The sequence below is a fragment of the Anolis sagrei genome, chromosome 1 (assembly GCF_037176765.1).
Source record: "Anolis sagrei isolate rAnoSag1 chromosome 1, rAnoSag1.mat, whole genome shotgun sequence".
Lineage (NCBI taxonomy): Eukaryota > Metazoa > Chordata > Lepidosauria > Squamata > Dactyloidae > Anolis > Anolis sagrei.
In genome coordinates, this window is record NC_090021.1 from 231,092,805 (window position 1) to 231,107,876 (window position 15,072).

General features: G+C 47.3%; 1 protein-coding gene across 2 annotated transcripts in view; it reads left to right on the plus strand.

Annotated features, from left to right (window-relative positions):
- The window catches only part of ASIC4 (acid sensing ion channel subunit family member 4), a 321,232-nt gene that overhangs the window by 189,902 nt on the left and 116,258 nt on the right, over positions 1-15,072 (plus strand). The window contains exon 1 of one of the 2 annotated variants that reach the window (XM_060772848.2): positions 11,401-12,922. The exons of the other annotated variant lie outside the window; for it this stretch is intronic. Coding sequence (XP_060628831.1) covers positions 12,347-12,922 — 576 coding nt within the window. The 5' untranslated portion in view covers positions 11,401-12,346. Of the gene's footprint in view, positions 1-11,400; positions 12,923-15,072 lie in introns of those variants that run through there. 2 annotated transcript variants of the gene reach the window in all.

Here is a 15,072-nt window from a genome sequence, read left to right on the forward strand (position 1 = left end):
TCAGTGGGAAAATGCAAAGATGCCATCATCTCCACACCCCCATTAAACTCCATGAATGGGGCAGGGCCATCCAAGCCCCCAATATTTAGTTAGATGACATCAGACTGCTCATTCATCTGCTTTACCCATTCTATGACAAACATTTACAGCCCCTCGGCCGTGTGTGTGTCCTAGCATAAGAATAAAATTGTTTTTGGGGGAAAGACAGTGGAAAGTTTCTCCCCCTCAAAACCTATTCCCTCCAGTCCTGTTTTTTTTTTTTAACAACCAATTTTAAGTCAAACTTTATGGCTTACACAAAAGATTCCCAGCTACCTGTTTGTATTTGCAGTTCATGCACACCTTCTGACCTGCATGTAAAGCTGACATTTGGGACAGCATTTTTTCTTCTATCTCTGAGACGGGGGGGGGGGGGGGGCAGAAATGTTTTGCCCCTATAAAAATTTGTTTTACTAAGGCACTGATTATTAATGAAATCTCAGTTCTGTGTTTGCCCTGCTGTTCAGAGTTCAGGTGAGCAGTGCTTGCTATTGCATTCTCATGGAATATAAATTCTTCCATACATTCATCCATCATTTGTATGTTTATCTGTCCATTCCTCCATTATTCATGATGGTTAGCAACTGCGCTGCACTTCTGGATTGTGACAATGGATGCTATTTTACTCTTGCTACGGCTCACGTGCTCATTCCACAATAAGGTGTTCATCGATTTATGAACATTTGTGCCTGTCTCTTTTGTAGTGGCAGCCCCATCTCCTTCAATGCCAAAGATAGTAAATGCAAATATATTTCCTTCAGGACCAAAATTGCAGCTCCTTACAGAGCTCTGACATTAAGCAAAGATTCACTGTGTTATACCAGTTCTTATTAGAACAGCTTCCAAGCCTCCCCACTTAGTAAGAAAAATTGGGAAGCAGGCCTTTCTCTCACCGCAAACCATGTCTACTTTTTCTCCACCCGCTCTTTGAGGGCCAAATCTCAATTAATTTCAGCCACAAAGGGTGCTGAAACTGCCTAGAGACTATCAAGGTGGGATTGACTTATAATTGTTACTAAATTGTCTGGAAATAATTTTTCTGGGCATCCTCAGGGCAACGTCCTTGCAGATGGTCAATTCTTTCTCACCAGAAGCAACTTGTAGTTTCTCAATGTCTTCTGACAGGAAAAAAATCTGGAAATATTTCTGTTACATTGTGTATTTTGTCCTGATATAACTGTAAATCGTTTTGGGTGTGGTTTTATCTTGAAAAAATAGCATACAGTCTGATGTCTGTCACTCTGATACTCTTCAACCAAAACTGTTTAGGCCAAGGACAGGAAATCTGCAGCTGTCCTGTTGTTGACTAATACCTGGGATGGAAAGAGTTGCCCTGGGATGGAAAGACTGCAAACATGGGAAATAAAAATGGTAAACTATATATTAGTAGACTATATGCTCCATGATTATAGTATTGAAAGGAAAAATAATCATATAAATGGATATCCTATGGGGAACTGGATCTCAAAATGGAAAGAACTGATAGCCAGAGTGAAGCAAAAAAGAAAATACAAGGAACTAAATCAGACCATCTCCATGATCCAACAAATAGAATAAAAGCTGAAATAGAACCACAACTGTTCCTGGAGGGAGGGCGAGCGGGGGTGGGAAGGAGATGGGTATAAATAGATGGGAATTAGAAAGGAGCAGAAAACGAGTTATACTAGAAGGGTATGTAATTTCTTCTTCCTGTAATGGTTGATTTTGTTTCTTTAATAGTTCTGTAATATAATAGCGATAAGTTATACTCTGCTTATACAATCAAATAAAAACATTTAAAAATACTATCCTGGCTGATGGAAAATGAAATACAATGTTATGTGAAGATGGCATGGATCCCTCACTCCTGGCTTAGGCAAAGCATCCTAAAGAAAGAAAGTATTTCAGCATGGACAGCAGTGGCGACTATAACAAGTGGGAATGTTTTCAAAAGTGATACCTACCAATCTGTTGCTGCTTAGAATGGAGTGAGCTAAAACATATCACTGAAGTTTCATTTTCAGGTGCAGCCACATTTTCCCATTTTGTTCCATTTAATTCCAATATTTGTCTCAAAATTTTATGTTTTTCACATGGCAGCACTTGATGAAATATGAGCATCTGTTCAGTTCTCAAGCAGGTACACATGTGCAAACATAATATGGTAGCACTGGTGGCATGCATATTTGAAAGAACAACCCAAACTGCCTTGACATGGAGCACTAACAAAGACAGTCCTACCACCACAATATCCTCTAAAAGAACGACCTGCTTGGCTGGATTGTAAGTCTCACGTTGCAAGGATTTGGACCCAATTTCTATACAAACACCACAAACACGTATACTGTATTTTCTGGCATATAAGATGACCCCCCAACTTCTCCAGTTAAAACATAGTTTGGGATATACTTGCCGTATAAGACTACCCCTCTTCCAACGCACACCAAATAAAAATTTAAAAAGCATCAGATTGGATTTCAGTATGGTAATTTTCCTATTACTGTACCTCCTTCTCTGCTTCTCAGATCTCGCACATGTGTACCTGCACCGCTTCACTGCAGTCTTCAGGAGCGATATCTGAGAAGCAGAGGAGGAGGTACAGTAACAGGATACAAGGGCGGGCCAGGCAGGTAAAAGAGGTGTGTTTTTCTGGGCCCAGAGCCACTCTATCTCTTTTTTCCATACCCCGGGTGCCCTGGGCGCATGCAGCTTGCTCCGCCCTTCACTTACACCTTCCTGGTGAGGCAACCCTTCACCTCACCATCGGAACCGCATTAAGTCAACGAATCGTGATGAATGGATTTTCTTCTACCGTGCTTGTACTGTGTCACCCTTAATGCTTTCATAGAGTCACTGTATACGGCAGGGACGTGGCCACTGCCATTTTTGAGCTACCCCCACCATATGCAGCAACCACAGATTCTCTAATCCGGATTGGAAGTTTCAGCACCTGCTCTATAAGACGACTCCCAGCATATAAGACTACTCCTGTGCATAAGACTACTCCCACATATAAGACTACCCCCACGTATAAGATGACTCCCGCGTATAAGACTCCCGAGTATAAGATGACTCCTTACTTTTGAGAAGATTTTCTTGGATTAAAAAGTAGTCTTATACGCCAGAAAATATGGTATATGCACCTAGGAACAGAGATAGGCCTTATGGTTAACAGAAAGAAAATCCTAGCCCTTAATATCTGCTTTAGTGTACACCAGTGTTTCTCAACTTTCCTAATGCTGCGACCCCTTAATACAGTTCCTCATGTTGTGGTGACCCCCAACCATAAAATTTTGCTGCTACTTCGTAACTGTAATTTTATTACTATTATGAATTGTAATGTAAACATCTGATATGCAGGATGTATTTTCATTCATTGAACCGAATTTAGCACAAATACCTGATATGCCCACATTTGAATACTGGTTGGGGGGGATTGAATTTGTCATTTGGGTGTTGTAGTTCCTAGGATGTATAGATAGCCTACAATCAATTAGCACACCAACAATGGAATTGAACCAAACTTGGCACAGAGAACTCCCATGATCAACAGAAAATACTAAAGGGGCTTGTTAAGCATTGACCTTGAGTTTTGGAGTTGTAGTTCACCTACATCCAGAGAGCACTGTGGACTCAAACAATGATGGATCTGGACCAAACTTGACATGAATACTCAGTATGCCCAAATGTGAACACTGGTGGAGTTTGGGGAAAATAGACTTGACATTTGGGAGTTGTAGTTGCTGGGATTTATTGTTCATCTACAATCAAAGAGCACTCTGAACCCCACCAATGAGAGAATTGGGCCAAACTTCCCACATAGAACCCACATGATCAACAGAAAATACAGTGTTTTCTTATAGTCTTTGATTACCCCTCTGACACCCCCTCAGAACCCCCTAGGGGTCCTGACCCCCAGGATGAGAAATGCTGATATACACATTCATTCAGGAGTTCACATCCATGTTTCTCTCTGGATTGCTGGGCTGCTTGTCTTGTAATGGACATTTCAGATGTGTGTGTTTTCAAAACCTTTTACCTAACTGATGCTATGTGCATAGGCCCAGATGTAATTGCTCTTCTTTCCCCACTGCCCCCCACAGTCTCTCTCATTCACCCCCTCCCACATCCCATGCTCTTTGTTCCTTTTAGCCTTCTCCAAACAGGGAGCTGAGGAACCAGCCTTCATGGCTGCACCAGTCCCTTTGGCGCTACACGCATAATTGGACTGGACGTCTTGTCATCCCGGATCTCCCCAAAGCGGTGCTGCCTGCCTGCTGCCCTTATCGAGAGCCTGACCTGCCTGCAATAACAAGCCGCACAGGCAGAGCACCAACCACCCCAACTCCTGTCTTTCTCTTGCCTTCTCAGCCGCAGGTCCAGGAGATCTGGCTTGGCATGAGGCAGAGGAGCGCATGCTGTGACCAGCTGGGCTCTGCAGCCACAATCCTTTCAATTAGATCAAAATTAATGATAGTCGTCGATCGGAACCCCTTTAGGCATGGGGCTGGGTGTCCAGCTGGCAACGTCTGAATCAGGGAGCTAGAAAGTTCCTGGAAGAGAGAGGTTGCCAGATCCAGCCGGCATAGAGCCAGGAGCCGGGGCTCAGACAGGCCCCAAGCTGGCTCTTGTTCACTGCTGCCACTGGCCACATGCAGCCTTAAAAGGGCAGGAAAGTCGTCCAGGGGAGAATCTCAGCACAAGAGTTCTTGAAGAGCAGTAGAGGAGCAGTGTTACAATTCAGAAAGGTTGAAAGCCACTTGGCTTACTTTAAAAGGAAAAGGGGAAAAGCTGTCTGCTATTTACATCTTCTTTTGTCTTCTCTGTCTCTCAGCCAGAAATGTTGGGGAAGAAGAGACAGTAAAATAAGGCCCATATATGCTTAATAGTGGAAATGCCATCTTGCTGTGTGGCGCTTTTTATCTTTTTGCTCAGAAAACGTGCAGAGATGCATGGCATGTATTTTAGGTTTACAGCTGAGATACATTCCATGCATATTTTAAATTGTGGGAAAAGTGTGTGCAACAAATGTATTCTGCAAGTACACTCTTGTAGAAAATGGTATTAGCTACAACTTTCTATTTAGTTTAAACTGTGTAATTAACCTGGATTTCTTGCACAAGTTTACGAAACGGCCTATTGTTCTGTTCTAATATTTGTTCTAATCTCATTCAGTTAGATTAATGCAGTTGCCAAATAGGCAAAAGTATCCACCACTCCATGCTACATTTCTCTTTTCCCAAAAACTTGTTGCATGATATGTGTTGCTTAGTCATTACAGATTAAGTTGTTTAATTTATAGGTGGTGTAGAGTTAAAGTTTGAATTTCAAGCATTCCACCATAACAGCTGCTATAGCCATATCCACAAAGAGGGTCCATAATGCACCATTATATCCAAGCATTGATCCATATTAATAAAACAGTTCTAACCTTTTTCGTTATTGGTAAAAGTGGGTCTTTTGTGTAGCTAATGGATCTTGTGTGAAGTGGATTTTCCAAGAAATGACATATCAGTCATTCCTCTTATAGAGCAAAGTATTTGGGGGAAGCTTGGTCTTTGCTTTCTTTTCAATACAAACACTTTGCTTTAGAACATGGATGGCTCTTATGTTGGTTCTTGGGAAATTAAATAAAGGAATTCCACCTAAACACAAGGAAGAATTTCCTGGTAGTAAGAACTGTTCAATAATAGAATACACTCCCTCAGCATGTCATTGAGTTTCGCTCTCTGGAGATTTTTAAACAGAGGCTAGATGGTCATCTGTCGGGGGTGCTTGGATTGCAGAATGGGGTTGGACTGGATGGTGCTTTGGGTCTCTTCTAACTCTAATGAAATCTTTGGAGGGGGGTGGTGGAGAGAGACAATGCTAATGTGAAGATTCAGCTAAGCTTCCAGGGAAGGTAGTTAACAAATGAATTATTGCCCATGGTCCAAGGAGAATGGATCCCCATGCCACAGTTTTAAGATAGCAGAGTTGTGCTATTTCAAAGCAAGAACTACTGGATATTGGATAATCACTGGTCACATAACCAAATGGAGGATTATTACTTGTTAGGATCATAACCTATTGGATTATGACCAATTGGGAAAAACATAATCTTTATAACTTTTAAGAAAAGAAATGGTATCCACGTGTATTTATGCTTGGCAATTGGTTTTCAGCTGTTAGCCTGAGTCCCCCTGGGAAGATAGGGTGGGATAAAAATAAAGTTTTATTATATGCCAATGAAATATACTGTGTGTGTGTGTGTGTGTGTGTGTATCTCTTCAGAAGTGTTGTCTAGTGTTCAAAAAACATCTACACTCATTTCATGTTCTCAGGAGACAAAATTGAAATAGACTTCTTTAAAATAACATGTTTGTTTTACTTACAACTTCATGCATTTAAATATACAGGCACATTTCTTGTTAGTTTACATTTTAAAACATTTCGGTTTGTGTCTTTAACTTTCAGCCTTTATCAGTCTCTTCAACACTATACAACTCTCCTTTATAACTGTCTACTTCCAACTGTCATCTTCAACAGTCATCCTGTAGGGGCGAAAATACTTCCAAAAAGCAGGAGCCCCCTTTCCAGTGGGGAGGGCGAGGAAAGACACCACAAAAGTTAAATCTTCAATCTGCAAAAAACTATTTATTGCATGGCCATAGCAATGACAAACATGCATACAGAAATGCAATCAAAGGGTTTGTGTCCCGTCCCGTCCCCCGTCCGCCCCCCCCCCCCCGCCCCGCCCTGATGGAGCTGCAGAGGTTTTAATCATTTTTGGCAGTAAATGGAATACACATTCTCATTGGTTTCCAAAAACAAATCACTTCATTTGTCTCAGCTAGCTATATAGATGCTCATTGGTTCTTTATGATTTTGCACACCTCAGCTATAGTTGACCCTAACAATGGTACAACTATAGCACAACTATAGTGTATTGTTCTCTGACCATGACTGTCTTAATGAATTAATATTATCTGTATTCTGTTGCAAGCAAAACAATTGGGAAATTTGGGAGTTCTGACTAGCCACTAGCTAGCCAGTTTTGTCCTGTTATCCTTGAAAAGTAACTTCCTCCCTGCAATGTTTTCGCAAACTATCAGCATTTTCTGTAAAAAAAAAAAAAAAAGGCGCCCTCTGCAGAAACAGGCCAGTATGGCAGTAAATCAGGACATATTGGCATTGGGAACATCTCTGAAAATTCCCTTTCAGAACTACAGGCCAATATGGCAATCCCTCAACTCTCATCTTTTAACTGAATTCTAAACAGTCCCTGGTCTGGTCACATGGTTTGCAGCCCCTCTCACAACCTCAAGAACATAGAGTTAGGAAAAAACTGCATACCAAAGAACTCATATACACTTCTGTATTGAAACAGCATATTTTATACAGACAAATCATTAAAGAGAGGTGGCTTGCCTATTTCCAAAAAGAAGGGGGTGTGGGGGGAGGAATCAGGCTTTGGAGGGAAAGCATCCAGAAGGAACTAGATCCCATGTGATCTTGGAAGCTCTGTGAGGTCAGGTCTGGGTGTCACACTGGCAGAGACATGGTTTTAAAAGGGAATTATCAGAGATGTTCCCAATGCCCATATGTCCTGATTTACTGCCATATTGGCCTGTTTCTGCAATAGGCCTATGTTTACAGAAAATGCTGATTGTTTGAGAACACAGTGCTGCAGAGAGGAAGTTACTAGGCCTGGGCAATGGTTCTAAATGGTTCTAAAGTACTTACAAAACTAAAGTTTTGGTGGTGAAAATTTCAAAACTCTAACAAAACTCTCAAAATTTCATTATAAATGGCAGTTTCTAATTGGTTCTGTCATAAAATTGCCAATAATGAAATAATAATTAAATTTTGAAAGTTTTGTTAAGAGTTCTGAAATTTTCACCACTAGAACTTTAGTTTTGTAAGTACTTTAGAACCATTTAGAACCATGCATTGACCAGGCCTAGAAGTTACTATTCAAGGATAACAGTTCATCCAGACAAAATTAGCTAGCTGGATAGTTAGAACCCGCAAGGTTCCCAGTCGCTCTGGAGTTATGTTTGAATCAGAATAACGTTTGTGGGGTTTTTTTTGTCGCGCCAGGAGTGACTTGAGAAACTGCAAGTCGCTTCTGGTGTGAGAGAATTGGCTGTCTGCAAGGACGTTGCCCAGGGGACGCCCGGATTATTTGATTTTTTTATCATCCCTGTGGGAGGCTTCTCTCATGTCCCCATATGAGGAGCTGGAGCTGATAGAGCGAGCTCATCCACCTCTCCCCGGATTCGAACCTGCGACCTGTTGGTCTTCAGTCCTGCTGGCACAGGGTATACACAGAATAACTGATAAGATTGATTCATTAAGACTATCATGGTCAGTGAATAGACTATAGTTGTGTCATTGTTAGGGTCCCATGTGTGCTGTAGTAAAGGTAAAGGTTTTTCCCCTGACATTAAGTCCAGTTGGGTCTGACTCTGGGGGTTGGTCCTCATCTCCATTTCTAAGCCGAAGAGCTGGCGTTGTCTGTAGACACCTCCAAGGTCATGTGGCCGGCATGTGATCTCTCACATTTGCATGTTTTCAAACTGCTAGGTTGGCAGAAGCTGGGGCTAACAGCAGGAGCTCATGCTGCTCCCCGGATTTGAACCACCAACCTTTCAATCAGTATGTTCAGCAGCTCAGCGGTTTAACCCACTGCACAAAATCATAAACAACCAATGAGCAACTGTATAGCTAGTGTAGACCAATGAAATGATTTGTCTTTGGGAACCAATGAGAATGTGTATGCCAAAAATTAAAACCCTTCAGCGCCTTTGGGGGTTGCATAAACCCTTTGATTGCATTGCTGTTTTGGTTTGTCGGTATGGCTAGGCCCACAATAAAGCCTTTGTAGTAAGAATCCCACTTATGGCTTCCTCCTTGCATGGCTATATTGGCCCGTCGAGGGGACTCCTAAGTTTGTGTACTTGGAGTGTCCCTGCATGACAACCACCGTGCCCTATCCCAGCCAATCAGCGGTCTTGGTGCCTGTTCCCGCCTCTTCGCGAAGGTGGGAATGTCAGTTGAGGAGCCGAGAGCGCGAGGACGAGCCCCGCAGGCCGAGGAGGGAGTCGGACCGCGCGCGGCCTCAGTGCTCAAACCGCGACGCCAGCTGCTCTTCCTTAGCTGCGAGTGTATTGCTGTTACGTCTTGGGGGAGACGGTCGCGGATCCCCATGATGTGAAACACGCCTGGGATTATGCTTTCCCCTCAAAACAATGGGAGGCGCGGAATATCGAGGAACCCAAAGCCCAGTAGTGCCTTCCTCAAAGGACTGGAAGCAGGTTGAGGAAGGCTTCGGCTCCTCTCGGTCTGCATGTTGATTTCTTTTTCCCCATTTTTCCGCAGGGTTTCATCCAGGCCTGGACAAACTTCGACCCTTTAGGTGTTTTGGATTTCAATTCCCACCATTCCTGACCGCCTCAGGCCCCTTCCTTTTCCCCTCAGCCGCTTAAGCGAAAGGAAAGGGCCTGAGGCGGTCAGGAATGGTGGGAATGGAAATCCAAAACACCTGAAGGGTCGAAGTTTGCCCAGACCTGGTTTAGCCCCGAACTCGCGCCTTCGGCTCCTCAGCTGTCATTCCCGCCTTCGCGAAGAGGTGGGAACAGGCACCAAATACACTTCGCTGATTGGCTGGGGTAGGGCACGGTGATTGACAGCGCTGCCCCCGCGCGTGCCTGCTTCAGAAGAAGTGACGGTGGTTCGACGGCCGCTAAAAGACGCTGCGGGATCGGGGGGGGGGGGGGGCTAAGCAGGCGCGAGGCAGCGCTTTTCCTCGCCGTCGCGAGGTCTGAAGCGGCCTTCTTTCGCCCAGGCCTTGCTTGCGAGCAGCACGGAGTTAAGAGAGGCCAGGCTGCCTCTTTCCCTTCCCTTTCTTCCCTCCCCCCCCCCCTTTGTTCAAACGGCCCTGTCCCAACGTCTTTCCGCGCCTGTATTGAGACGGGGGGGACGTGTGCGCACGTGGCAGCCGACCACAGGGAGCGAAGACGTATTTGAACGCGCTTCTTGTCAACATCGGAGCGAAGGCCGCTGTGACTCCCGGTTGTGACGGGAAAAGTGGACACGGGGGCGAACGGGGCCTCCGTATTTCCCCACGGGAGTCCCTTGCAAGGAACCCTTTGCGGCCCTTGGCAAAGGGGCGGCCGGGAAGCGCCAGCACGGCCCCCACGGAAAGCGCGCCCAAGAAAGGCCTTCACGTGCACGAGCGCGCTGTGGTTCGTGCCATCCCCATCCGGGCCTCAAAACGGTGCCAGGATTTCCTATGTAGTCGCCGCTTTTTTCAATCCCTGTTGGAAGCTGCGTTCAGTGGCTTGTGGAGATGGGGCTCAAAGCACAACCGTGGGAAGAACCGAAGGCCCTGTGGCCCGATTTTGGATCTATTTGTAGCCATATTTCGGCCTATCGAATCATAGAGTTAGGAGAGACCCCAGTCCAAACCCCATCCTGATATGCAGGATGACACATTCAGTACCCCGACAGATGGCCATACAGCCCCTGATTTGTTTCGTGTCTGGAGCGACTTGAGAAACCGCAAGTCACTTCTGGTGTGAGAAAATTGGCCGTCTGCAAGGACGTTGCACAGGGGACGCCCGGATGTTTGATGTTTTAACCATCCCTGTGGCACGCTTCTCCCATGCCCCCGCAATGAGCTGGAGCTGACAGAGAACTCAACCCGCTCTCCACGGATTCGAACTGTGGACCTGTCCGTCATTAGGCCTGCCGGCACAAGGGTTTAACCCATTGCGCCACCGGGGGCTCCCTGAAAAAGCCCCAGAAGAGAAGGCTCCACCACTCTCGCAGGCAGGCAGCCCCTGGGTCCCCGGGCCCTTGGCACCCCCCTGTCCTATTCCCTCCTGCTCCGCCCCGCTCTCCTGGGGGTCACGTGGCCTGGGGCTGCCCGGCGGCCCTCGCGTGGCGGCGGAGGTGGCCCCGCGCCAAGACGGCTCCCCCGGGGGCTTCCCTCGGACGGGTGCCACCAAACAGCCGAGTCCTCGAGCGGGGCTGGGCGGAGCAGAGGAGCGATCGATGGTGCAGCGGGAAAGCGGGCGGGTTGCCGTGCTGCCTCTGCAAGCTGGGTCTGCCGGGCAGTGCCGCCCTAGTCCCGCCGCCGGCTGCGCAGCCTTCCTCCTGCCTTCTTTCTTTCTTTCTTTCCTTCCTTCCTTCCTTCCCTCCCTCCGCCGATCAATTCACTTTTTGCCTCTTGTTTGTTCCGCGGGGAGCGGGATCGATGGATCGCGGGAGGGGGCGTCTCCTCCGCGCTTCCGCTCCCCTCCCCGCCTCGCTGGGCCGCGCCTGCTCCAATTAGTCTGCCCTGGGGGGAGGGGGGGCGAGCGAGCGAGCGGCGCGTGGCCTGGCTGCCCATTGGGCCGGGCACCACTCGCCAGCGACGCGCGAGGAGGATTCCCCCACCCGGAGCTGCTGCTGCTTGCGTCGCTCCCCCCTCTCCTCCTCCCCCCTCCGCCGCTTTCTCCCTCTCTCAACTTTTTCCCTCTCATCCTTTTCCTTCTCCCGCTTCTTCTTCCGCTTCAGTCTTTGGCAAGGAGCCCTTGGAGGTCCGCCGAGAAGGAAGGAAAGAAGGTACAGGGGTCTTAAGCGGGAGCTGTCCGCCCGTCGGGGGGCACAACTGGGAAAGGAAGTGGGTGTCAAGCGAGCCAAGGAAGGGAACCTCAAGCGGGAAGACCCCACGGCAGGCGGAGGAGGCCGGCCGGTCGCCCTTGCCCCCTTTTTGGGGTTGGCACAGACTTTGTCAGCTTGCGAGCCATTCAAACAAGTGGCTCCAGCCTCACTCCCGAGAGCGGGACTGCCGGGCTCTGCCTTCCTCCTCGCCTCTCTCTCTTCACTAGCGCTCCCTCTTCCCTCCTCCCCCTCCTCTTTTTATTTGAGGATGAAATAATGTTGACATGCCTTGAATTATTAAGTATCCCCTGGATTTTACGAGCACACGATGCCTAAATGCTGCCTGTGTCTGGTGGGGTCTTAACCGGGCGAGCGGAGGAGCGGCACACGCAGCAGCAGCAGCACCGGGAACGGCGGCAGCAGCAGCAGCAGCGGGCAGCCCTGGCAGCTGGGCTTGTGCAGATAAGAAGGCGGCAGGAACACCGGGAGGAGATCACTAGTGAGACAAGAAGAGCCCAACGGCAGCAGGAGCTCCAGAGAGGCCGGGGTCCTCCTGCTCCTCCTCCTCTTCTGCTGGGCTTCCTGACTGAGGGGCGTCCTGCAGCATCAGGCGGAGAGCGGCCGGTGCCGGGCACCCCAGGCTCCCGCTGCCTCCCCTCGCTGGGGGGGTAGCGTGCTGCCTGGTGCCTCGGCACAAATGCCGATTGAGATTGTCTGCAAAATCAAATTTGCAGAGGAGGATGAGAAGCAGGCGGCGAAAGAGGAAGGGGACAAGGAGAGCTTGCTAGAAGAGCCTAGACGGCCACACCGCCGGAACCTGGCCGCCTTTGCCGGGGCCAGCACCCTGCACGGCCTTGGCCACATTTGTCGCTCGGGGCGACTGGGGGTCCGGCAGGCCCTCTGGGCCCTGGCCTTTGTAGCCTCCCTGGCCTTCTTCCTGTACCAAGCGGCCCGGTCGGCACTCTTCTACCTGGAGCACCCCCACGTCACCACCCTGGACGAGGAAGCCACCCAAAGGATGGTCTTCCCGGCTGTCACCATCTGCAACATCAATCGCTTCCGGCACTCAGCTCTTACTGACGCTGACATTTTCCACTTGGCCAACATGACTGGGTTGCCCCCCAAGGACCGAGACGGACACAAGGCCTCTGACCTGCTCTACCCGGACCCAGACATGGCTGACATTGTCAACCGCACTGGGCACCAGCTTGACGAGATGCTCAAGAACTGCAGCTTTAGTGGGGAGAATTGCTCTGCGGAGAACTTCACAGTGGTGAGTTCCTGTTCTTCCTTCTCTTGAATGAGTTTTTAGCATCCAACTTCCATGCAGTTCTGAGCTTGTGTCCTAATCAGGTCCATTCTAGGAGAGAACCTTTTGGTGGATGTGAGCTGCTCAAAAACATAAGTGATTGGAGACCAGGCCAACCAGGCAAGTTTTATACAGCGCATATAAGTTGGCTGGGCACTCATTGGGAATCACCCACTTCAGAGTCTGGACAATTCTTTCATTTCTTGAGTAGGCATGAGCATGGCATAAAGAGTCTGGCGGGAAATGTGTAATGTACAACTTGTGAGAGGAAGGCCACAGGCTCTCTTAGAGATTTCTGTGCTTAACACACCCTCAGTGGTTTGGAGATGAGGAGCTTTCTCCAACTTTCTCCAGCTTCAAGAACACTTTGCTCCCAACTTAGTGCAAGGGTGGCACTACCACTGTCCCATCCAGGGCAGCCTAGCAACCCAATCTGCCATCCTCTCTGCACTTTCTGGTATCATTCTGCCTACACTGACAGGGAAGCTTCCTACTGGGTGGAATGAGCCAGCTCTGCGCTTGGTCTAATATTGAGTCTGAAAATCACAAATCCCTGCTGTGGTTTGGGGAAATAAATGTGCTGAGCGGGCGGAATACCTGATGGGACCCTTTTCAGACTGTAATGACTCTGGAAATGAGCTCCTGCGGACAACGGAGGCTGGTTCGCCTCTTGATCACTCTGTGTGTGTGTGTGTGATTGTGTGGAGGGATGGGAGGAGGGAGTGTAGGGCAGAGAGAAACTTGGAAGGTGAGGCCAGGAGGAGGATACATACAAATGTGAGAATGTACACACACAGAAGCATGAACACACATGCCAATTGGACCAAAAGATTGGCTTCTTTGCCACTTTGTTTTCAAGCCTCTGTTGTGAGGATGTATGCCTGAAATAGCAGAGCCAGGAAGACAGAGCTTGGGCTCCTGGAACATGTCTTCTCAGAGATCTGTAGGACTTCCTTGCCCTACATTTGGCAAGGGTTCTTCCATTTGCTTTGTTGCATGATCTGTCAGAGTACCTGGCTGGAGTGAGGAGAAAAAGGCTGAAAATGACTAATTGCAGTACATTTCAGGGGGGCATTGGGCCCCTCTGAAACTTCTGTGTGCAGATTCAAAGAATCCTGCAGGCTATATAGTTTGGTAAATTTGGTCCTGCCTCCTGGCCACCTGCTCCATTCTCTACTGCTCTTTTCTGTATTCCTCGGGATTCTAAGGGCCAAACTATATGCTGTGCCCAAATCTTTTCCATTTTTTTTCAATTTAAAAAATATTATTATGGCTCTTGTTGTTGAAACACAGCTGCACAGGCAGAGGCTGCCAATTTTTCATAACATCAACATGGAAATAAGGGGGTGTATAACATCTCCCCTCCCTGCACTTTTTCCTGATCCAAATCAGCCTACCCACTGCTTATGCTTTCCACAGAGAGGGAAGTTCAGGAAAACAGCCATTCAGGGCAGTGGCGTGGGTGGAATTTCCCTGGGCAAATGATGTATTGGGATACTTCCTGATTTCCCACCACATTTCAAAGGAAATTAGCAGTCCAAAAGCTGCTCTCCAGTAAAAAGCAAACAATCAAATGAAACAAACAAAGAAAATATTGTAAATCCCATGATTGTATTTGCTGCCTTTTCACCCTAGGATTTTGCGAAACATTGCTTCTATATGCAAGTTTATTTTTATCCCCACCTCCCACCCCACAAAAACAAGAAACTTGAGTAGTAAATTATGATTTAAATTAAAGCTCCGATTTTCAGGATACTTAATTTTGAGGAAGTACTATCTAAATACTGTACTTGTAGACTAAAATCACATATACAACCATGGCCATAATGAAAAGAGGAAGATATTTCTTCATGCTGGGAGATGGATGGGGATTGTTCCTCTGGTGAATCCAAGTGCCAAAGGCAAGGTTTTGATATATGGATTTAGAAAATTGTGAATAGACCCTCTCTCCACATTGGAGGCATTGTAATGGTGCTGTGCAACATTGCAAATCTTTGTTCTTGACCGTTTAGGGATTTGTAGCTCAAGAGATTTGAGACAGAAGTATAAATGGAAGGATATAGAGCATAGGGAGAAAATTTGGAGCTGAATGACAGTTTGAAAAAATCCACTCT